The sequence below is a fragment of the Mauremys mutica genome, chromosome 3, assembly GCF_020497125.1.
Source record: "Mauremys mutica isolate MM-2020 ecotype Southern chromosome 3, ASM2049712v1, whole genome shotgun sequence".
Classification (NCBI taxonomy): Eukaryota; Metazoa; Chordata; order Testudines; family Geoemydidae; genus Mauremys; species Mauremys mutica.
The window spans coordinates 127,548,090-127,573,181 of NC_059074.1; the positions used below are offsets into that span (position 1 = coordinate 127,548,090).

Genomic DNA, 25,092 nt, shown 5'->3' on the forward strand with positions numbered 1-25,092 from the left:
GCTGCACATACACTACACACTACCGTAGATGTAGCCTTGACATCTTCAAACCAAGACCAAGTGCCTTTCTGGGAGATATACCCATACACAAGTTATTAGGCTTAACACAGGAGTTACTGGGTGAAATTTAATGAGCTGTGATCAGATTAGATTATCTACAAGAGATCAGATGAGATGATCTAAAAAATTTCTGGCCTAAAAATCTATGAGCAAACCTCACAGCTGTGTAATCCACTTCATATTGCTTTTTGCAATCACAGTAGCACCACTAGTAATAATTGCTAGAAACTCTAGCTGGGATTTTCAAAGATATCTAAGGGATTCAGGTACCCTACTCCCATTAAAATTGAGTAGGATTTGGACACACAAATCCCAGACTCCAGTCTTAAAAAACAAACAAACATTAACATAAATCTTTCTGAAATATGATTAGATTGGCATCACATATGGACAGGGGCGGCTCTACAAATTCGGCCGCCCCAAGCAGTCATGCCCGGGAGGCGCCCCGGAGCCGCGGGAGCAGCGGACCTCCCGCGGGCATGACTGTGGAGGTTCCGCTGGTCGCGCGGTTTGGCTGGACCTCCCGCAGCTGTGGGCGGTTCGCTGGTCCGGCGGCTCCGGTTGAGCTGCCGCAGGCATGCCTGCGGGAGGTCCTGCCGAGCCGCGGGACCAGCGAACCGTCCGCAGTCATGCCTGCGGGAGGTCCACTGGAGCCGCCGGCCGAGCGTCCCCTCCGCAGTCATGCCTGCGGCAGGTCCGCTGCTCCCGGGGCTCCGGTGGACCCCCCGCAGGCATGACTGCGGCAGGTCCGCCGGCCCAGCCTGCCGCCCCCCCGGGAAAGGGCCGCCCCAGGTGGGTGCTTGCCCCGCTGGGCTCTGGAGCCGGCCCTGCATATGGACTAATTCAGCATCACATTCCATTGCTTCAGAAAGACTGCATTAAGTAGAGCTCTTGATCTTAGGTTTTAAATGAATTTGCGCAGAAATTCAAGGTGGTTATGAAAAAAAGTCAACATTAAAACTGGTCAGAAAAAGTTATTTTACCATTGAAAAATTCAATGAAATTAAAAACAATGATTTTGGCAAAATTTCCACCAAAAATTGACTTTTGGGCAAAAAATCTAAACTTAACTATTTTTGGCTGAAAATCGACAATATTTGGTTTAAAACTGAACATTGCTATTGGGAAAATGCCATTATGACTATTTACACCAGCTGACAATCTGCCCCTAGGGTTATTATAATACTTCAAACTAGGCAAAAATAATGTTCTAATCTTGGGGTTTCATTGCTATAAATTTCCAATTATTCCACTTTCCAAGCTTTTTACTACCGATCTATAATAATCTGTCTTTAGTTTCTGCAGTATGACTTGCTGAAAATGCACAGTTTCTCAGTGTTTTCTGCCAGGTAATAATACAATAGATATTTAAGTTGCTAAAACCATCAAATCATAACTTAATTTTAATTGAAATTGTCCTCATTTTGCATAACATTCTAACATAATAATTCCTCATGTTATGATAATGGCTCTTAATGAACTGGTCCATTTCTTGTTTTTAATGTATATTTAATCCGATACTAAGAAAAAGAAATCAGATTAAACCCTCACTTTGTTCTGAAACTATTTTTATAGACGAGCAATAATAAAACATTTAATAATCTTTAGCAGGTGTTTAATGAATGATGCATTGGCTCAACTAGGGCATGATTCAAAACTCTTTGAATTAATGGGATTTTTTTTTAAAGACTGTCTGTTTAGTTTAGGGTTTTTAATGCTGTCCATCACCATAGTATCTAAGTACTTTTCATGTAAAATCAGTAACAATAGAAAAGTCTGTAGTGGACTTCATGGAGCTTCTGAATCACCTCTCTTTTCATGGTAAAAACTGTACTTGGAGTATGTTTGTTTGCTTGTTGTTCATTTGGGTTCTTTTGGTTAATTTGTTCGTGTTACAGGTTTTTACTTCTATTTTTAATGTTAAAAAACTGGGGGAGGGGCTGTTTATTTGGGTAGATGGAGCTGTCAATACTGTTAGTGTCATTCTTGCTATGGTGGAAAGGCTTTTTCAAAGACGAAGGCCTTGCAGTGTTTCCTAAAGATGATCAATTATGGATTTCTGTAATGTGCTCTGGAAGTTCGTTCCACAACTGGATCCCCTTGACTAAAATTATGTTATCCCCAGCTCTCACATGCTTCATATTGGGCTTTTTGAGGCGGAAGTTAGGTTTTACACAGGTCTGCTATTAATTCTTTAGAGGGCAGAACCCATTTAGGGCCTCCTTCTGCTTTCGTTAATGTCAATGTTTATCAATGACACCACACTAACCAAGAGGCAGGAGTAACAATTTTGAATTGTTTCATTAATTACTTGCAGTTAAATTGGGGTGGCAGAATTTGCTGTACCAGATCACATACAGTCACTGGGGTACCCTCTCTCTAGCAGCGGTCATTATCTGATGTTTCAGAGGAATCTGGAACTGTCACCCTAATGGGAATGTGGCCAACTATAAAAGGTTATACATGTGTGTGTGAAAAATCCTTCCTGATCCCACTGGCCATCAGTTAACACTCTGGAGCATGAGATTTATCTTTCTCTTAGCCTCCATAGTAACAGATGTTACAATTGGTTATAAAATTTCACAGCCACAGATTATATTTTCTTTTACTTATGATTAAGCTTATGGTATGGGTATTTTAACAAGTAACAAGTTCAATAACTGAACAAGTTATTTGCAATATTACATTTAAAAAAAGATTTTAATGTTATTTAGGTTGTTATTAAGGGTGCAAAGTCAAGCGCTCAAAATTAGGAAATGGTAGAATTAAGGTTGCCTGTGCAACCTTAATTTTCTGCCTTGTGTAAGCATTATGACAGTCTGTAATTAGATGATAACATACTATTTTCCCCCAGCACTCATGCCTAATTCAGCTAGTAATGATGCTTAAGGCTGGTCTACACTGGGCCGGGGGGGGGGATCAATCTAAGATACGCAACTTCAGCTACGTGAATAGCGTAGCTGAAGTCGAAGTATCTTAGATTGATTTACCTCTCGTCCTCACAGCTCAGGATCGACGTCTGCAGCTCCCCCTGTTGACTCCACTACCGCCGTTCACGCTGGTGGAGTTCCGGAGTCGACGGGAGTGCGTTCGGGGATCGATATATCGTGTCTAGATGAGACGCGATATATCGATTCCCGAGAAATCAATCGCTACCCGCCGTATCGGCGGGTAGTCTAGACGTACCCTCTGTTACTATCAGCCTGGGAGAGATTTCAGCCATTAATCTAGGATGAACAATTCATAGATTCATAAATTCTTAGATTTTAAGGCCAGAAAGTTTCCATATCTCATTAGCAATCCAGTGCCCCTATTTCTTCTTAATGGGCAGGACTTCTTCTCATTTTATTACATGGATGTTTAATTAAAAAGAACTTTTGCCTGTTTTAATCAACCAGTTTTTCAGTTTTATCAAATTTTTGCCATCACAAAATTTCCAAGGAATTTCATGACAAAGATCAAGAATTGTGCTTCCAATTTAATAAGCCTAAACTGGAAATTAAAATAAACAAATAAAAGTAGTTGCAACATAAAATAGATAATTGTGCATTACAATTTTCTGTTTCTTATTTTTCAGTTGTGCAGATAAATACACTTTGATCCAGCAAACTGTGTAATTTACAGACACAATTTAAGTGCATTTATATTTGAAAGTGTAGCTGTAAGTGTGTTATATGGGATTTCTGGACACTGAACATGAACAAACCAGTCTAAATATTAAATGCCACAACAATTAAAAAATCTTTACAAATATTTTGTAAAAATTATCGTATTTAATTTTTCATTTTGTTTCCTCATTTACATATATTAAATGTAATTATGTGAAGTATACAACTACTGTCAATACGGGGTCCTGGATTCACCAGTCCATGAAATTCACTTTATGATGCCTATGTTGTACTTAAAGCAGCCAGAGATTTGTCCTGGAGTCCCCGGCGTAGGGGGAACTGATGTAAAGCTAGTGGAGGTAGCTGTGTTGAGGGGAGGGTATGTTGGGGTCAGAGTGGCAGCATGGCAGAGGGGAAGAGAGATGGCATGGTGAAGTAATGCTCTGCTATGCCCATTTCTCCACCAGCATAAAGTCCCAGGAGTGGAGGCTTACATCAGTGATATAAATTAAAGCTGCCTCCTGCTATTTTAACATATGACAGGACTGGATAAATGAGATCAGGGAGCTTTGATAGGCTCTTATCAGTCGCCCGTCTCTGTTGTGTCCAGGAAGATCTGAGAAACCATGGACAACAAACTATTGATATAAAGGGTTTGATCTTGCAAATGGAGCCATGTGAGGGGACTCCTATACCCAGGCAGAGCCCTGTTGAAGTCAGTGGAGTTTCACACAGCTATAAAAGTCTGCCATATGGATCTGATTGCAGGATATGGCCTATGACTGTGGTGCGCATGAGCATGTGTATTCATCTACTGTGCCTGGGTTCTCCTTGGCGTAAGTATGGTGGTGACCAAAACCAAAACACCTCACCCTAAATTGATCGTGAGCAAATGTCAGTACCGGGCCAAGCCAAAATCCATTGGCTTACAGAGGAAGAAATGTCTGGTATTTATGGCTGACACAAACAGAGGGGAATAATTTAGACTAAGGTGTGTCACTACAAAGGTGAGTTGATAATGAAAGTAATTTTTCTGGTTTATACTTTTTTCCACTTCCAGGGTCTATAACTGAGAAGTTGCCACAACGAGAAGGTGCAGGAAATACAGGTAAATGTCTTAGAATGCTGTGTGTTTTTTTTAAACTATGCAAACTAGTAAACTTGCAGGATTTGAAACCTGGATCTTTCATAAGTTTGAAATGTGAGTGCATATTTTTTATTATTATTATTTTTTTTACTTGTCCAGCCTCATTCCTAGAGATTTTGCTGTACTGGGCTAACTGGAAAATGAATTCCCTTCCCAGCCCATTGCTACCCTCCCAGTAAACTGTTGTTAAGTTTTTAATTGCCCCAAATATTCTCTAGCCCTGGATGGCAGCCTGTACTGTCTGTCTGTTAAAACCAGCACTGTCTAGCCCCAAGATCCAGGAAACTGGTGCCATTACTTCATCTCCATGGTAACCTGGACTTGACTCATCTAAGGCTCATCTACAGTGATGAGTTCAGCTGATGACTTATATTCATAGCCAAAGAGTTGCTGCTATTAAAGATACATCCTCATGTATAGATTCTATAATAATTGATGTTTCTGGGGCAAATTCTTGTGTGATGTGACTCCACCCAGGTTGTAGGAGTTATATCAGGGATGAATTTGTGCCCTAATCTTAAATAAAGTCAAGACCAAAAGAAAATTTAAAAAGTAGCAATTCTAAAGGCAAATGAAAATATTTAACCAAATTATACTCTATGTAATGCTGGTATAAATGGACTTTAAAGGAGTTGCTCCAGATTTATGCCAGCATAAATAAAAAGACTATTTGGCCCAATGTAGTTATAGTTGATTTATGATTTTGCAGGAATTTTAGCCTGAATTTATATGACCAATGTAAGTGGTGCTATTGTGTTGAGAAAATCAGTAGCTGTTTGAAAGTTAGTTATTAAAAGATACGTTAATCAGCAGAGGAAACGTTTCCATCATGTGTCTACTAGATCGCCTCTGGGTTCTACTGACCTCCAGTTATCCACAGACTGCTAGGGAAGCTTGCTCTGGGTCATGGATTTCATTCTTGGGTGTGAACTGTACCATGTAAAAAACTTGCCTGGGTTTTGGAAACCTTTTGTTTTTGTCTGTGAGCCTTTCTCCAGAGAGCTGAGCAGTGGTGAAGATTAAATAAATGAGCCTTCCTGTCTACATTCAACTCTGCCTGATATATATATGGGCCGAAACCAGGCATGAAGGGAAATGTAGAACACTGAACCATTCAGTTGTGTTATTTGCCGTTGAGGCCAACCATCTGCCAGTACTTATCTGGCTAAAGAGGTCTGACCCTTTTTTAGTTTCCATACCTTATTATAGACATACCTTGGGGTCCTATTTCTCAATCATGCCCAGAGTGTTCTTAACAACATTTTTCATATTTTAAGATTTTATATGAGTCAGCCTTGCAGAGTATCTTCCACTTATAGCCATTAAACCCTGCAAAATCCTCTCAGCATGAGAGTGAAATTTCCCTTCAGAGATGAATATATTCTCTTCATGGCTCTGGTGGGAGGGGGGAGGAGAAAAGTGTGTCTTCATCTGAGGTGAGTATTGATCTACTGATACATCTTTGTTTTATATTATATAATGTTTGCTTACTTCCCTCAAAAACCTAATGTACTCATGGGTATTATCATCACCTAGGAGATGTTTTGTTGTGAGGTGGCGGTCAGATTTTAAATTCCATAAAGCCAATGCCATAGAATGCCGGAAGCTTAATGATTATTGATGAGGACGTGTGTGAGAGCTGAGTTGTTTGCAAAGCCTGAATGAACAGCATCTATATCATCAGGGGTCAGAGATGAACAGAGTGCATGTGTTATGTTGCCTTCTTCATCAAGAATGTTTGCTTTTGACATTACACAGTGACAGTTGACTTGTGCATTGTTTTTATTCACCAGCACAACTGCAGCACAAAGTGCAGATGTCCTGTTTCCCAGGAGGTTCCTGATTCTTCTTTTCAGTAGCTGAATCCCCCAACCCCCCATTCTTCCAAGCTGTCTCTTCCTTGTAGTTTGCATTAAGTAGCAGTGTCAAAAACATCAGAACATATCTAGGGAGAACTACATAACTATACTACCAGATGAGTTACAGGAATTTCAGATCCGTCTTTGGTTTTACAATTCATACAGTAGACTCTGGGAGAGTCCCTTCCTCCAGGAATTCCTTGAAGAGTCAGAATTAATAGAATAGAATAGAATAGCTGACAGGCCACACATAGATGGCCAGCAAGATTCCTGTGGTATTACTAAGCCTCACACAAATGAAGCTTGTCTTCTGCTTTGGTTATTCCAAGAGTAAAGCGCTGCAGGAGCAAACTTTCAGGCCTTTGAAGATTAGGCTTTCTACTGGACGGAAGCAGTGCTCTTAAACTGTGTAGGGAAAAAAGCTTCGGGGACATTTCCTAATCCACCTTCCTAGTGGCCCCACAATCCAGAAATTTAACCTCTTTCCCTCTCAGGAGAAAAAAAAGTCTATCTTAGCTGAAGAACGCTGTTATCTGAATCAAGGCCATATCCTCTTCCTCTGATTTTAGCTGGGGGCATGGCAATGTTTTGAATAAGTGAGATCCGAGTACCAGAAGTGTGTTTAAACATATACATTCAGTGTGATCTGCACGAAATATCGTGAATTTAGTAAACCAGTTAAATTAGAACTGCTCTGAATTTATATAGTGATGATGCCATATTGGTTCTTATTCTGAAGAATGAATTACTGCATATCTTCATTCCAAACACTAAATGTTTGTTCAAAAACAGGTGGATCTGAAAGAGCAAAACCAGGAAATTACTGGTGTCCCAATGGGATTCTTCCCTTCAAGTTAGGTATCCCTCACATGTGCCTGTTGACTTGCCCCCAGTTCTGTGGAGAGCTAATCTTTTACAGATTATATGGATATCCTCAAATCAAAGACCTGATTCATTAATCACCAGCAACAAGCTTCTCTCTCCTCCCAACCCTATGCCAATGTTTGGACAAGGCCTTTTTGGCACCTTAGCTTCTTTAAAAAAATATTGTCATGGACTAATGTTAGATGCTGCTTGAACAAAGATATTCATTAATGGAACAATGCTGCCACTAGAATATTTTTCACTGGGCTGCTGGTCTGTAAGGTTTCCAGTAATAGGCAATATCATTTCCAAGAACAAATGCCCTATCTAGTGAAAGTGTATGGTGGAATACAATTAGAAAATATAATCAAATTAAATTAATGTCTTTGTATCATTTATTATTTGCCCCCAGTCCCCTCCAAAACATGGATATTTTTCTGAATCAGATAGTGGTTGACAATCCGATAGTAAGTCTTGAATTCATACGTAATTACATGTGTTTGGTGTCCTGTCTGAAATGGGTTGGTGGCTTCAGTCCACTTTCCAGAGAATATTACAAAAAACACTGGTGAAACTGACAGTAATGTGCACTCTTGTCCTCCATCTCAACATAGTGGCCAAATATTAAATGGATATGGAGAATGAATGACTTGCTCATCTAAAGAGGAAGTACCCCATAAATTTAGGTTGAAGCATATTGGTTGGGAAACTTCCACTATTACTGCTTTGCTTTACCTGTTCTGCAGAGAGAGGACTTTAGGATAGCATGGCTATCCATCTAGTACTTATCAGCAGTATTATGTTCCTGAGAAGTAAATTGTGGCACTGTATTGGGAAGGGCCAGATTATTTTTCACTCCTTTGCATAATCTAGAGCACCAGCCTGTGTAGTGGGGACAAGGGAGCAGGAAGAGGAAGCTATTGAGTTGCCATGGCAAGGAGGTGGATGGTACAGTCCATTTTCACTGTTGCCTGAAATCATCCTAGTAAAATTAGGTACATGAAAAAGCTATATTCTGTTATAGCCTCTATGCAAAATATTGGGTAAACAATCTGGAAACAAGATTGCGACCCAGAAGTGGTGACTTCAAGGAATTCTAGCCAAATGCCTGCACAGAGGATAATGTTGGAAGTAGTTCTGCTTCACAAGAAATGCCAGCAACTGGTTGATATGGACTATTAAGTTATATTGCATACTGTGGCTCATTCAGCATATGAAAACATATAAACAGCTCACCCCTTCAAATTGCTAAAAATTGGTCTTTGGATTGAAAATATGTACTACGGTTTCCCAAAGCTTGCTCATTTGAACTATTTTTTATAATGAGATTTTCTAGCTACATGTATTTCTTGCAATGCTTTTGAATCAGTTGAAGATTTACCCTTATCCTTACTATATTCTTTCCGGAACATTTTACTCCCTCTTCCCTTGCAGTGGCAGTTGGTTGTAGGGGATGGGAATGGCTGACTGAAGGATGAGAGCAATGCAAATGATTATCTGGTTCTTTAAACTAAGGATCTTTTTTGTGAAAACAGCTGGCGTATCAAATGAATTTTGCTGGGCCAAAAGAAACCCTGGTTTTGTTTTAGGCTGTAGAAGGACTACATCCACTCACTTGCCCAGATTGCTTTTGCTTTCACAGGGCTTACCTTTTCTATGTCTATATCAATTTCTTCTTTTGAAAATATTTGTTTAATTAATTATGTTCTAGAGGAATCAATGCATAGTATTTTTTCTTATCCCTGGCAGTGTACGACTCACTGGCTGATGTCTCAAAAATCTTGCACTCAGTTCATTCATATACACAAACAGTTACCTTAAATGCCATAGATTTATAATCTGTAGTTTATATGTGTCATATAATACTTATGTTGTTTGTTAACCGGCCGGGGCTATGTGCAAATCATTAGCATTAACCATGTATGTACACTTATTTAGTTTACTCTCATAATTGTAGTCTCCTTGCAAATCTTTTCCATTCTGAATTCAGATGATGCCTCAGCTCCCGCGCTGGAGACTCAGCCTCAAGGTGATGAGGAAGGTAAGCATCTTTAGGAATGGTAACAGAGTCATGCCAGAATGACACATTATATATCATATACTGTAGCATAACTGCTACCTTAGAGAAAGGGCACCCAAATGTTACAGGATTTAGCACACTTTTGGTGATTTGCCAAGAGGATGAAAGCTGCCATACCTGTTTCCAAGTGGGACAGCCAGAGTACAGCAATCATACTTTTAAAGTGAGCAAATTTCATGGGGACGTCCCAGAGACACAATAACTATGGAATCCCAGAATGCCATGTTCACAGTCATTTTTCAGAGTGAAGATGCTGCAATTTCAAACTTGAGCTGCTAATTTTAAAGCGTAAAGGGCCAAATTCAAATGTTAAAGTCCAAATTCTGCCCTCGTTATGCCCCATACATCCCCTCTGACAACAGGGTAAGGTCCGTATTCTGCCACACTTCCTCACATTGGGTGATATTCAGCCCTGTGCAGAAGGCCAACACAATGCCTACATGCCACATCAGCCCTATTTTGCTGTATTGGGCCTACACTCAAAGTCAGTTATTACTCATTGTGCGTAAGGATGGCAGAATCTGGTGTGAAGATATTAAAACATAGGTGCCAGTTTGTACAATATTTTTTCACTGCTGCTATATGCATGAATGTAGCTGTTCTAAAGTGTTGCAATGTGTCCTTTTCTTTGTTAGACATGTACCATAATATGTTGTCAGCCTTATCTTGTTCATTGACCACTTAATGTTTGTTTGCTACAGATTGTTTTAGTTTATTAAATTATAATAATGTAAATTTTGTCATGCTTGATTTTTTTAGATATAGCTTCTCGTTACCCTACATTATGGACTGAGCAAGTAAAGAGTAGGCAAAACAAAACCAATAAAAATTCAGGTAAGAATATGTGGTCTTGCTTTGCAAAGTTGCTTGGAAGCACTTTTTAAAGTCATATTCAAATTGAAGTTGTGGAAGTGAAAATCATTTTAATACACCAGAGCTTATACTTCCATCTTCCCACCACAACAGTGTCCTAAAGATTTGTGATGTAATGTAGAGATTATGTAACATGTTTATTATATTTTCCCTTTTTATACTTAAATACTTTTGGCCAGATCCTCAGCTGGTGGAACTCAGCACAGTTAATTTGAAGTCCTCGAGGGAGCTGTGACAATTTGAACAGCTGCAGATCTGGCACATTTATTTTTCTCATCTACATTAATATTTTGTTTTTTTGTTTGGAACATGTATTTTTAATTGATTTGGTACAATTAAGTATGAACTTAGAAAAAGATGGTGTAGGGCATATGTGTGAGGGGAAATCTGGATGAGACGGATCTGAATGGGAGCAAACATGCCATTAGAAATTGCGTGTCAGCTCAGAGAAAACTGGAAAGACAGATTTCTCAGTTTTTCTTTCTTGTTTTATAAATGTGCCATCTGCCAAATTATGATAATTTGTGTGTTAACTGTCAAGGACCAATTTAATATAGGTTTGATGACATTGATTTGTATTTTATTTTTAAAGTTTTGACCTTACTCTGTTTGTTAGTCTATCACAAGAGAGCTTTCAGAAGGGTGGAACTGGGTTTCTATGCAAATGTCTAAGACCCACAGTGAAATCTCTCAAGTGTTGAGAAATCTGCAGCTTCGGAGGGCCACAAATCCTGCCCTCATGATAGGATGATCTGTAGAAAACTCCCCAAATAGAACCTCACTGAGTTGCCTGGCCCTCATACATTATTTTCCTATTTCAGCCATTAATTGAGCTCCTATGTCAGGTAATGCCCTGTACATGAATAATAGATAAATAGCAAGGGATAGTCAGTTGGTACAAAAGCATTTATACAAAACTGAGGTATTGTTAATAAAGCCTCTGATTCACCAAAACACTTAAGAACATGTTTAAGTCCCAATAGAAATTAAGCATGTACTTAAAATTAAGCACGTTAAAGTGTTTTGCTGAATTGGGGCCAAAATGGATATAAGAAGATGAGCAGTGCTCAAAAGAAAAAAGTGTATATTGTTGTAGGGCCCCACAAATCAACTCTATGGTTTATTCATAGCACCAAAACAATACTTTCCAATATTTCCTCTCTCCCTCCAAGAGAGTATCACAAAGACTTAGAAAGGAATAGGCCTAAATTGAACCTCCAGGTTCTAAGCCAGTAGTGTGTAAACTGGGGGCATGCTCCCTCAAGAGAGTGCAAGAGGTTCCTCCTGGGATGGTGGGGGGAAGAAATTTCATCCTTTTGACCTTTTAAAAAACAAACAGACAAATAAAAGTGCAGGCTGGGTTTTTTTAAACAATTTGCTAAGTTTCATAACTACAGTAGGCCTATGATGCCTTTAAAATGAATTTTGATTCTCATTAATTTTAAAACTCATTTAATGATTAATAATTGATATTAAAAGACCTTATCTGGCAATTTATATAATAATAGATGAGAGCCCAGGACCCCTCAAGTGAGTCAGATGCTCTAACACTAAACCAAAGGAATGAATAACCTCATCTCTGTTTCCCCTCCACCGTCCAGTGTGACCTTCAAGTGTGGTGCATGCACAATCTACTCAGAAATGCGCAGATTATAATGCCATAAAAAGTGCCAAACAAAGACTCTCGGGATATGTCTTCACTACCCGCTGGATCGGCGGGCAGCGATCGATCCAGCGGGGGTTGATTTATCGCACCTAGTCTAGATGAGATAAATCGATCCCCAAGTGCTCTCTTGTCAACTCCTGTACTCCAGCTTGGCAAGAGGCGCAAGCAGAGTTGATGGGAGAGCAGCAGCAGTCAACTCACCGCAGTAAGTCGATCCAAGTACGTCGACTTCAGCTACGAAGTTGCATAACTTAGATTGATCCCACCCCCCTAGTGTAGACCAGGCCTCGGACAGTCAGTATCAAGTGAACTGTTTGTGTATGTTTGCAGTTTGTAATACTTTGTGTTTACTACTTCCTAATAACCTTTACCTAGTCTTATAAATTTAGTAATAAATATACATTTTTCATTTCTTCCACCAACTTGCAAAAAAACCACAAAAACCCCCACTTTTTTTTCAGATTACAAGTAATGGAAGGAGGGTGCGACAAATTTTGTGAATGGTATGGGGGTGGAGGAGCAACTGGAAAAGTTTGCATACCACTATTCTAAGCAAATGCTTTCCATGCTGGAGATTTATTTTGTTGTTTCTCTATGTAACATCAGCCAGAAAAAGCAAAATTCTTCTGGAAGTGTAAAGCAAAACAAAAACAGTCTCTACAAATACTTCATTTTTAGGGGTATTTATTTCACTTTTATGATATTGGAGACCAATTAGGGCCAAAGCAAAAGAGTTACTGACTTTGGAACAAATAGTAGTGATTCAAGATTCAAACATGAAGAAGCATCAGAATTCAAAAAAGAAAAAGCTGATGAATGTTACTGGATGTTAAGGAGAGTCCTTCATGAACAGTGAAACCCAGTGCATCTAAATTAGAAGGAAACATAGCTATCTCTGTTGTTGCTTCTATTACCTGTACAATATGATCGTACTGATGGAGATGCTTCAAATTGTTTAAAATTAGCATACTTATTAGCTGTGTTAAGTATTGTCATTGTTCTAGCCTCCACCTATACACAGCACAGCACAGGTATGTCTTCACTGCAGAATTAGTCTTGGCTATAGATTGTGTGTTGCCCCTCCACACAAAATATTCTCTAACCTGGGTTTGAGGGTGCATTGCGCCCACGCTAGCACACCAGGCTGTGGGTATAGGATGAGCACAGGTTTCACTTCAGCCCGGGCTAGCAACCCACCTACTTGCACTGCTGTTGGTCCTCCAGTCCTATTCCACCTGGGCTTTATTTTCTTGTCTAACTCCTCCCTTCTTCTGCATTGTGTTTTAGCCCCAAGTTTTGGCTGCTCCATTTCTTCTGTACTTCCACAGCATTTGAACAAATGTTCTCCAAGAAATCTCTTTCCTGTGCTGCCTGTTGGCCAGAAGCTGACACCAGCCTTCTGGTAAAGTTGTGGAGTACCCACAGGAGCATTTCCACACAGAAATCCTGCAAGGACAGACACATTTTCCCACAATACACTGCAGATGAATTCAGAGAGTGGCCCAGTTTAATGCATGACTAAATATCCTGCTAGAAATCCATCCTAGCACATGAGCTAATACAGAAGCATTGTGAATGCAGCCACACAAGTCTAGCCAAGATAGGGCTTTGCAGTAGTGAGACTTCACCCAGACTAGGCTATCTTAGGATAACTCAGCAGTGAAGATATACCCTAGGTGGCCAAATTATTTATGCTGCCTTCATTTGGAGACTGAGCCTATACTAAACTCCAGTAGTGAGCTTTTCTCAGATCCCTAGAAATATAGATTAATTTGCCCCCGCCTCTAAGGTTACACTGTTACAACAAGGGATGATTTGGCCCATTATTGATAAAAATGGATTTCACCTCATTTTATTTGAGTCTACTAACTCCTTGACTGATCTCAAACCATTCAGGTACTTCCAGGAGGAATTTGCCTCTACACTAATCAATGTATTGGGTATGGCCACATGATTGATTCCAATGAGATGCAAAGGAAAAGCAGCTGCAGCATAAGGTTAAATATAGATCTCTGATTTAGTGAGTTTGCTTAGCAATCTCTGTGAGTCCAAACCTGTTTGCCTTACTTATATGAAAAATCCTGTTGAAATCCATTTGAGTAAACTGAGCAGGATTTGGGCCTCTCTCTCTCTAATTTACCTATAAAATGAGGTGAAATCCATTTTTATCACTAATGGGCCAAATTATCCCTTGTTGTAACAGTGTAACTCCAGTGGCCTCAATGAGATTGCTCTGGTGTAAATGACAGAATAATCTGGCCTCCCATGTGAAAATTCAGTACAACTGTAATCTATGCTCAATACAAATATAAATATCTGGTAAAATCCAAATTTCTACTTACAGTCTGTATTGGTCAGTAGTTTGTGTTGTTTTGTCTCCTTTATATATTTGTATTTTCACATGTATTTTACTGTGTCATGGTGGAAGATATATGGCAGTAAATAAACTCGCCTTGACAAGAGAACTACTCATACATTTTGTTATTGTAATGTAAGCAGGTGTAATTTTAAAATCATGTGCCATTCTTTGCAAGAAAGTACCAACACTTTTGATGGGTTAAGGACTACAAATGAATACATTGTATTTATTGTACCTCACCCATAACTGGCTTGTAAAAACATTTGCTGTTCTGTAAGTGACCTGCCACTTATAATTAACCAATAAAACCAGTGTTGGCTTTTAGTAACTGGGGAACTGAAAATAATGGCTCAGGAAATTCCAGTTTACATTAGTTACCCAATAATTTTGATTTTAAAAAGTCTAAATGAATTTAGCACAAAGAACTGGAAGATTTACAGATGCAGAGCATGAAATTACTGGATTACATTTCAGTATTATATAACAGTTTCTGGTGCACCTTCAGTCTGTTGGTTTGGTCAAGTGGACCTTAGCTGGTTAAAAAAGGTGTTTGTAAAGTAATGTTTAGTCTATTAACTTTTGTCGATAAAATGTTACTCCTGGCAGAAAACCATTACTATCAGGGCCTGATGACGACTGCGATTAGAATGATTTCTGTGGTTAGAAACATCTGAATATTTCCATTTCAGCTGTGTTTTTATGTTGCAAATGATTTTCAAAAATGATTTTCTTCATAATTTTCCTGCCTGGTGGCATTTATCCAACTTTTAAAAAAGTTTGTATGTGCTGAGGTTAAATGTTTTTCAAATTTCCTTCTATGGCCTTATAAAAAGTCCAAGAAAAGGTCTTTTCATGTGTTTTTTCTGCATTTATTAAAAATAATGGTTTTTTTTCTATGTGAGATTGACCAAAATATTAAAGGTCAGATCCTCAGCTGTTGTAAACCAGGGCAGCTCCAATGAAGACAATTTACAATAGTTGAGAACCTGGCTGACAATATTTTACTATAGCTATTCATATTCTGTAATGTATAGCTGTCAAACAGCAAATTCCAAGACATTTTTGTCAGATCCCCAATTGGTGTAAATCAGAGTAGCTCTATTGACTTTTTTGGAGCTATGCCAGTTTACATCAGTGGAGGATCACACCCTTATTGTGAATTAAACAAAAATCACACTCCTTGTGTGAAGTATGTAGTTTTATGTGTGAAAATACAGGAGATGGAAGAGAGACTGAAAGCCTGTGCGAGTGAATAAGTGAAGTTTAGCATATACCTGGTTAGATTCATAATTGTTGTTCAGATTTCTTTTAGTGGGGGAAGATTTTCCATAGTCTGTTTTGGAAACACTTCTCTGGGAAGGGGGATTTAGCTCAGGATATTATTAATGCCTATAAGAAAATCCTCAAATTATTAAGTAATTCAGGTGTGCTGTACCATACACACACAGAAGTAAAAACAAATGACCCCCAACTGCATGTAATTTCACAGGCCCCAATTCAGAAAAACCTCCCGAATAAAGAATGCACTTAAGTGCATGATTATGTTGTTTCCTGAATCCAGACCATCAAGAGCCATGCACTGCAAACTGGAAGAGTCAAGCCCAAATAATATGTCACCAGAGTCCCTAGATACAAAACCACAGTCTTGTAAACATATAGGTTTAATTTTATTTATGTATTCATAGTAATAACTTTGTATTGGATTTAGTTTAAGAAATAAGTGGTTTATTATTAGCATAGGCATTTAGGTGTACCTTAGTCAATAGCATAATCTAGAGTTTTTACAGAGTGATTTTAAATTATTTTTGTTCAAAGCTTGGTACTATCAACAAAAAAAGATGCCTGAAAGAAATTTTTACATTTCATCACCCCTTAATGAACTTGACATTGATTTACATTCCTAACTTTAAGCACATAAGTAGTTTCATTGAAGTAATGAGTGAAAATGTTGGCCTCATTTAAATCAATGGATAAACTCTAACTGAATTCACTGGAGCAAGGATTTCACCCAATTTGCTTAACTTGGGGCCATTATTAGTTTTACGTATGCACAGGGAGGAAAAGACCATGTTTGACATTTGATTTCATTTTCCGAAATAATGCACTGGTATTTGATCAATACAGTTAAGATAACATTGTCAATTTCAAAGCAATAGACATCTGATATTTCTAAATGTATACACCAAATTAAAAAACATAGTAAGAGAACCAAAAAAAGCCACCGTGGCTCAACAACAAAGTAAAAGAAACAGAGAAAGACAAAAAGGCATCCTTTAAAAAATGTAAGTTAAATCCTAGTGAGGAATATAGAAAGAAGCATAAACTCCGGCAAATGAAGTGTAAAAATATAATTAGGAAGGCCAAAAAAGAATTTGTAGAACAACTAGCCAAAGACTCAAAAAGCAATAGCAAATTTTTTTTAAGTACATCAGAAGCAGGAAGCCTCCTACACAACCAGTGGAGCCACTGGACAATCGAGATGCTAAAGGAGCACCCAAGGACCATAAGGCCATTGCAGAGAAACTAAATGAATTCTTTGCATCGGTCTTCAAGGCTGAGGATGTGAGGGAGATTTCCAAACCTGAGCCATTCTTTTTAGGTGACAAATCTGAGGAACTGTCCCACATTGAGGAATCATTAGAGATGGTTTTGGAACAAATTGATAAACTAAATAGTAATAAGTCAACAGGACCAGATAGTATTCATCCAAGAGTTCTGAAGGAACTCAAATGTGAAATTGCAGGACTACTAACTATAGTCTGTAACCTATCATTTAAATCAGCTTCTGTACCAAATGGCTGGAGAATAGCTAATGTGACACCAATTTTTAAAAAGGCCTCCAGAGGTGATCCCGGCAATTACAGGCCGGTAAGCCTGACTTCAGTACTGGGCAAACTGGTTAAAATTATAATAAAAAACAAAATAGACACATAGATGAACATATTTTGGGGAAAACTCAACATGATTTTTGCGAAGGCAAATCATGCATCACCAATCTACTATAATTATTTGAAGGGGTCAACAAGCATGTGGACAAGGAGGATCCAGTGGATATAGTGTACTTAGATTTTCAGAAAGCCTTTGACAAGGTCCCTCACGAAGGGCTCTTAAGCAAAGTAAGCTGACATTGGGATAGGAGGGAAGATCATCTCATGGATTGGTAACTGGTTAAAAGATAGGAAACAAAGGGTAGGTATAAACGGTCAGTTTTCAGAATAGAGAGAAGTAAATAGTGGTGTCCCCCAAGAGTCTAGACTGGGACCAGTCCTATTCAACATATTCATAAATGATCTGGGAAAAGGGGTAAACAGTGAGGTGCAAAATTTCCAGATGATACAAAACTACTTAAGATAGTTAAGTCCCAAGCAGATTGCGAAGAGCTACAAAAGGATCTCTCAAAACTGGGTGTCTGGGCAACAAAATGGCAGATGAAATTCAGTGTTGATAAATGCAAAGTAATACACATTGGAAAAGATAATCCCAACTATACGTATAAAATGATGGAGTCTAAATTAGCTGTTACCCCTCAAGAAAGATCTTGGAGTCATTGTGGATAGTTCTCTGAAAACATCCACTCAATATGCAGTGACAGGCAAAAAAGCAACAGAATGTTGGGAATCATTAAGAAAAGGATAGATATTAAGACAGAAAGTATCATATTGCCCACATCTTGAATACTGCATGAAGATGTGGTCACCCCATATCAAAAAAGATATATTGGAATTGGAAAAGGTTCAGAAAAGGGCAACAAAAATTATTAGGGGTATGGAATGGCTTCTGTATGAGGAAAGATTAACAAGACTGGGACTGATCAGCTTGAAAAAGAGATAGGTAATAATTGGAGATATACCAATCTCCTAGAACTGGAAGGGACCTTGAAAGGTCATCAAGTCCAGCCCGCTGCCTTCACTAGCAGGACCAATTTTTGCCCCAGATCCCTAAATGGCCTCCTCAAGGATTGAACTCACAACCCTGGGTTTAGCAGGCCAATGCTCAAACCACTGGCTAAGGAGAGATATGATTGAGGTCTATAAAATCATGACTGATGTAGAGAAAGTAGATAAGGTGGTGGTGTTTACTACTTCTCATAACACAAGAAGTAGGGGTCACCAAATGAAATTAATAGGCAGCAGGTTTAAAACAAACAAAAGGAAGTATTTCTTCACACAATGCACAGTCAACCTGTGGAACTCCTTGCCAGAGGATCGTGTGAAGGCCAAGACTATAACAGGGTTAAAAAAAGAACTAGATAAGTTCATGGAGAATAGGTCCATCAATGGCTATTAGCCAAGATGGGCAGGGTTGGTGTTCTTAGCCTCTGTTTGTTTGAAGCTGGGAATGGGCTACAGGGGATGGATCACTTGATGGTTACCTGTTCTGTTCATTCCTTCTGGGGCACCAGGCACTGGCCACTCTCAGAAGACAAGATACTGGTCTAGATGGACCTTTGGTCTGACCCAGTATGGCCGTTCTTATGTTCTAAGGCAATATCAATCATCTATTGAGGGCTCAGTCCTACAGCAGCTTCATTCATGAAACTCTATCGCATAGTACAGCTACAATATATGGTACATAAAAGATGTGTTACGATTTCTATTGTAAAAGAGGGGTTTACATGTAGAAAAATAACATTTAATTGTACAGGCAGGTAAGACAAGCAATTCTCTTAGTGTGTGTGTGTGTGTGTAGGGTAAGATAATTATCTTAAATTGCACAGGTAGGTAAGACAAGTAATTATCTATCTATCAATGCCAGTTCCCTTATATTTCATTCAACCCATATATATATATATATATATATATATACACACACACACACACACACACACACACACAGGGTAAGATAATTGCTTGTCTTAGACTCAAACTGGATAGGCAGGTAAGACAAGCAATTATCTTACCCTATATATATGGGTTGAGTGAAATATAAGCGAACTGGCTAATTTGCACACATACTTTTGACACTTGTTTTTCTTTCTTACAAGATGTACCATGACATGTTCTTTAACAGCACGACTGTGATCAAGACTGAAATTATTTTAAATATATATAGGGTAAGATAATTGCTTGTCTTACCTGCCTGTCCAGTTTGAGACTACTAGTAGAAGCTGTCAGTGAGTGTGATTAATGTGACAGATGGGTATTACAGTGTTTGTACAAAGTTTTCCTTAACTGGTAATTTCTCCAGGGTTAAGTAACACTTATGCAACTGGTTGCCGCTGAACTGGTTGCCAATGAATTTTTTGGTGCTGATTATTATTACAGAGAAGCCCAAAGGCCCTGATTCCACAGGTAAAATTCACTCCAGTACAGATGGCCCCACAAAACGTATGCTACATTTAAGTTCTTATACTGGCCCCTTCTGTAATGAGGCTAAAACTTTCAAAAGGAGTTTTGCAGGTTTGAGAGCTTCAGGATAAGACCCAAACTAACATTTTCTTTCCTTTGAAATTAAGAGCTTGTTTCTCTGCCCCATCTAATCATTTCCACTGGCCACTCCTCTAGAAACATCAGGAAAATAAGTAACTAGTAGACAGGAAAATGAAAAACAGTTCTGTGCCTTTTTACTCCTCACATATTGTTTCATTTTCCAGATGTGGCTCTTACTATTAATTCAAGAGCAGTACAAAACAGCCAGAGTTGTTCTGGTGAATCTGGCTCATTAGTTGCAAAGGAATGTATTTTAAATGTAAAATAAATTGTGTTTTTTTTCTTTGCCAATACCTGGATTACTTGGGTTTTTGTGTTTCCTTGCAACAGCTGAAGACATCACTGACATCCAAAGCAGGGAGTTGCATTCCCTATGCTACATTACAAGTTAGTGATGCCATCAACTGTAGTAGGAGAAACTTAGAACCTCAAGGGCCTGAACGCAGGTCTTGGCAGGTAAGTAGAGGAAGGAGGTACTTATTTTAAACAATTTCCTCTTAAAACATATTTTTGTCATTTTTAGCCTGCAGATGTATCCTGTTAGTGAGGTCTCAGTCTATTAGAGATGAGCCTAAACCTAAACCCAGAATCCAAACAATGCCAAACTTGGGAAAAGTTCAAATCCAGAAACACATCTGAACTTTGAAGCTTGGGCCCATCTCTAATTTAAACCACACACACACAAAACATTTCTCTTTTCTACATGACATGGCAGAAGTAAAAACATTTTGGGACTGCCACAAACCTGGCTTTAGGGACTGGTGAAACTCATGGCTGTTATAAGACCACGGATTCATGGAATACATTGCTTGGGCAGCTGCAGGTGGGTGGAAGAGAGAATGATTTTGAGGGGAATCTGTGGAGGAGGAGAGGTTGAGATGATGGCAGACTGGGGGCTTCCAAGAACAACTGCATTGGAGCCTCCCCAAATTCCTTATGCTGGCCCTGGCTGGTAACATACAGCACAGTTACCTGGATTTAACTCATCTACTTGAGGTATATTATAATTTATGACTTTTATTTATTGTAAAGTCAGCATTGTTAAGAAACTGTGGTGGCGTGTAGGAGCCACCCTCATATCTTCTTATACCTCAGACCTTATTATACATTTGTATGGTGAGTTTTGAAATTCTGGGGAATTTTTTTAGCTTTCAGTCAAGAATCAAAAGGGTTTCAGAATCAAAAAGTCCAGTTCCAAAATACGTCCTGCCAGCTGAAAGGCAAGCCACTTGCTAATGGGTTGGGAATGGGTCAGCAGAAACTTCCGACCTAATATGCCATTAAGGCAAGGCAGTAAATTGGTCACCATGGGTTCTTAGTGGTACACCATTATCCCAGTTGCCACTAGCAATTTTTAATGCAGCCCTAGCTTTCATTTCATTATTACACAAATAGGATATAATGTTCTCCAGTTTTCTGATCAGTGAAGACAACTACTCTTTGTCCTTTTTCTGTTTGTTTTTTTTAAAAGTCCTAAATTGGTAAAGGAAAATCAGTGGGTTTTTTTTTCTTCTCTCTCAGCCTCTTCCAAGAAGATAAACCTCTCCAGACCTCCCCAGAGAGCTTGTATATTATGACACATTCTTAAATTACAGTCTGCTGGATTATACCCATTACAGTATTACCCTATCTTTAATAATCCTTCTTTTACAAGCATTTTCATTTATCTTCATTTTAATTTTACATATTAGCTAAAAACACGTATAAGCCCGAAGTTCTGGCATCTCCAACTTCTTCCTCCCACCATGGAGAAAGATCCTCCCATCCTAAACCATTAAAAAGAAGGAGAGTTCTGTTTTACATCCAGCTGATATCCTCTATGTTCAGGATGTTCCACAGTTTTATTGGACCCCCACAGTGGGGGGGAAAAAAAAGTCTGGTTTATGCCAGGTTGATAATTTCTGGTTTACTGCATATGTTAAAATTTGGTGCCAAAAGATACTAATCTTCACTGCACTATTTTTAATTATGTCATATTGCTTTCTGCAGCAACTAATGACAAAACAGCCATGTCTTAGTTCTTTCATTTTCAGATGAATGTCTGTTCCACCCCCACCCCGGCCCTGCACAGCTAACCAGACATCAGACGGCATAATCATAAAAGCTTTGTTAGGCAACATAAATCCAAACTGCATGTCAGTCTAGCTGTTTATGTTTTAATAGAAAGATACAAATGGCATGTGTTAATGCAGAGAGACGTACTTAGGCATGGACTATATTGTCTCCAACCCTGGCTCTGCTAAAGGTTTGTTGTGCATTCTTGGGCAAAAGACTTAGGCCAAAATTTTCAAACTGTTCAAAACAGCACTATGTTAAAGTGTGCTAGGGATCTTCTAGACCAGCAGGGTCTACACTGACCAATTAGTGTGCAACAAATTAGTGAGCTTTAGGAATCACACCTCCATAGTGTGCATTGCTGTAGTGCAGGGGTCTCAAACACGCAGCCTGCAGAGTTATTTCCTGTGGCCCGCCATAGGCACTGACTCCACTGGCAGCCAAGCTCCCCTCCCCCCCTGCCTCCCCCTCCTCCTCGCCCCCCTGAGTGCACCACATCCAGTGCTTTCTGTTGCCAAACAGCTGTTTGGTGGCGGTTAGGACTTTCCAGGAGGGAGGGGGGAAGTGGGGATGTGGCACACTAAGGGGAGGAGGCAGAGAAGAGGCGGGGTCAGGGCAGGGATTTGGGGAAGGGGTTGGAATAGGGGCAGGGAGGGGGCAGAGTTGGTGCGGGGACTTTGAGGAAGGGGTTGGAATGGGGGTGGGGAAGGGGTGGGAAGAAGCGGGGCAGGGTCTCATGGACTAGACGAGCAGTCTGAGGTAGTAAGTTCAGCATGTATGATTCTTTGCTGTGAGTAGTTGGGAAGAATGTTTGTTAAAAGTGGCAACGTGTTTTGTATGAATAGTTACTTTAAAAAGTTCCTGCCATTACAGCTTTGTTGATAGACTGTTAGTGTAGATCATCATCAGTGTTACTGACCACATAAGGAATAGTTACAGGTGTTTATATTTTATTAAAACCTGTCTTCGTTTTAAAAAAGTTAATACATTGACTTTTAATAGCATACTATATGACTTAATTTTTTTTCGTTTTTGACTATACTTTGGTATCGTTGTATGAAAAGGTTTCAGTGATGTGGCCCTCGGGCCAATGTACTAGTCCTCATGTGGCCCTCGTGGTGATTTGAGTTTGAGATCATTGCTGTAGTGTGTAGACAAGCCCTGAAACTGTATCTAGATCTTCAGCTGGAAGGTGCTATGTAGGTGCTAAGTATCATTATATTATTAGTGGCCTTCTTTCTCCTCCACTGACCCCACTCCATCTCCCTCTTTTCCTTACAACTGTGTTCCACATAAATGCTAGACTCTGCATTGCTCCTGCATTCTACAATGCCTGAAAATAATATTAGCTGCCATTGCCAGGTTGCACTAGATTTTTGTTACTGGAGAAAAAGCAGAGACTGAAGAGTAAAACTAGTGTTTTTCATTAAGCTGTTTCTGGAATCTGTTTTAGTTTAAAAAGGCAAATCCAAATTTCTACATTCAATCACGTTTAAAAAAGAATAAGAAAGTGAATTAAAATTCTGGTCTTAAATTCTGTTGTACAAAACATATAAAGATAGAGAGAGAAGACAAAAACTAATATCTAGAGTTGGTCAGAATTCATCCCCCCCCTCGACTTTTTGACAAAAAAAAATAAAATACATTTTCAGCTGAAAATCTACTTTTTTTTTTTTTTAGCCCAAAACCTCTCTCAGTGATGCCTCATGGGAGTTGTAGTTTGGATGTCTCCTGCCTGCCTTCTCCTTCATGGGCTGGACTATTTAGTTGGACTACATCTCCCATGATGCATGATGATACATCTCCCATGATTACAGCTAAAAAACAAAAACTTGGAGTTCAGTTTTTTTGACAGTCAGTTGTCTTTCATTAAAAATGTCTGCTTTCCATGAAAATAGTTAGTTGAAAACCCAATTTTTCCATTAAAAACAGTTTTGACAAAAAATTCAACTAATCTTATTAATTATCATTAATGATTTCTGTGGTGTTTAGGAGAGATTATCAACCCAAGTAGTGAATTTCTTTGTTTTTTGTGGGTTCCAGTGAGAACCTGAATTTAAATAACATTAACCATTTAGAGTAATTTTTCACTTCCATTGCCTTTTATTAAAAACTTCCTTCTTGGGGGCTGAACAGATGCTAAAATGTAGTCTAAAGTGGATTGAAAGGAAAATCTAAGCCCACAAATCTGTAAGATCTTAAACCATTAACAGAACACATTTGGAAATGGCGCCATAGTATGCTATTTTATTTTAAAAGAAAGCCAAAAGGTTTTATTCATCTGATAATGCAGTTCTTGCATCTTTTGGAAGAATTGATGGTGTCACACAAGCAACTCAAGCAGCACCAAGAGTTGCTTTCCTTACACTGCTTCCGGTGTTTGTGACATTGGGGAGGCCCTGAACCTCCCCTGCACTGAGGTTGCTTTGTGCCATTCCACTGTGGCAGCCATAAAGGCAACATATAGGGACCCTCCAGTGCTGCAGAGCTGACACTGTGGCTCCTACAGTATTCTCATTCCATGTGGTTGGCACAGCAGACATTCCTGTTCCCCAGGAATCTCTGGCAGCCATAACTGCCCCCCTCAGATCCTTGCCAACCAGCATAATTTAGAAGTTATGCTGAGGGACTGTACCGGCATATAGCCAGTCTGGGAGCAGGAGAGTGTCCAGGTGGATTAAAGCCTATTCTAAGATGCATTGAGCACTTCTCAGCCACAGCTAAGGACCTGAGCCAGCAAAACTGGAACTTCAGTCCTGGCAGGAATGTGCAGGAGAAAATGATTTGGGACCCAGTCCTGCAGGCCTTACTCAGAGCCTAATCCTGAGAAGTGTTGAGTGTCTGCAACTCCTGCTGGAGTTAAAGGCTAGGTTCAGCTCTTAGGCCGGGGATAGAGGTATGGGCAGTGAGTAGCTGTGCTGGCATAAGAGGAGCTCTGGGCAGGGATTGTGTCTCAGAGAGGTGTCAGTACTTCCCTGCTGCCCCCTGTGTCTTGGGACAACTAAGGCTGTCTACCCTGCGCACCTTACAGCAGCACAGCTGGGCCACTACAGCCATGCCCCTGTAAGGTACGCAGTGTAGCTACTCTTCAT

At 39.4% G+C, this 25,092-nt stretch overlaps 1 protein-coding gene across 1 annotated transcript in view; it reads left to right on the forward strand.

The window, feature by feature from the left end:
• The window catches only part of SMOC2 (SPARC related modular calcium binding 2), a 169,464-nt gene that overhangs the window by 82,467 nt on the left and 61,905 nt on the right, over window positions 1–25,092 (forward strand). The window contains exons 5-7 of the mRNA XM_045009508.1: window positions 4,729–4,776; window positions 9,529–9,579; window positions 10,378–10,452. Coding sequence (XP_044865443.1) covers window positions 4,729–4,776; window positions 9,529–9,579; window positions 10,378–10,452 — 174 coding nt within the window. The remainder of the gene's footprint in view (window positions 1–4,728; window positions 4,777–9,528; window positions 9,580–10,377; window positions 10,453–25,092) is intronic.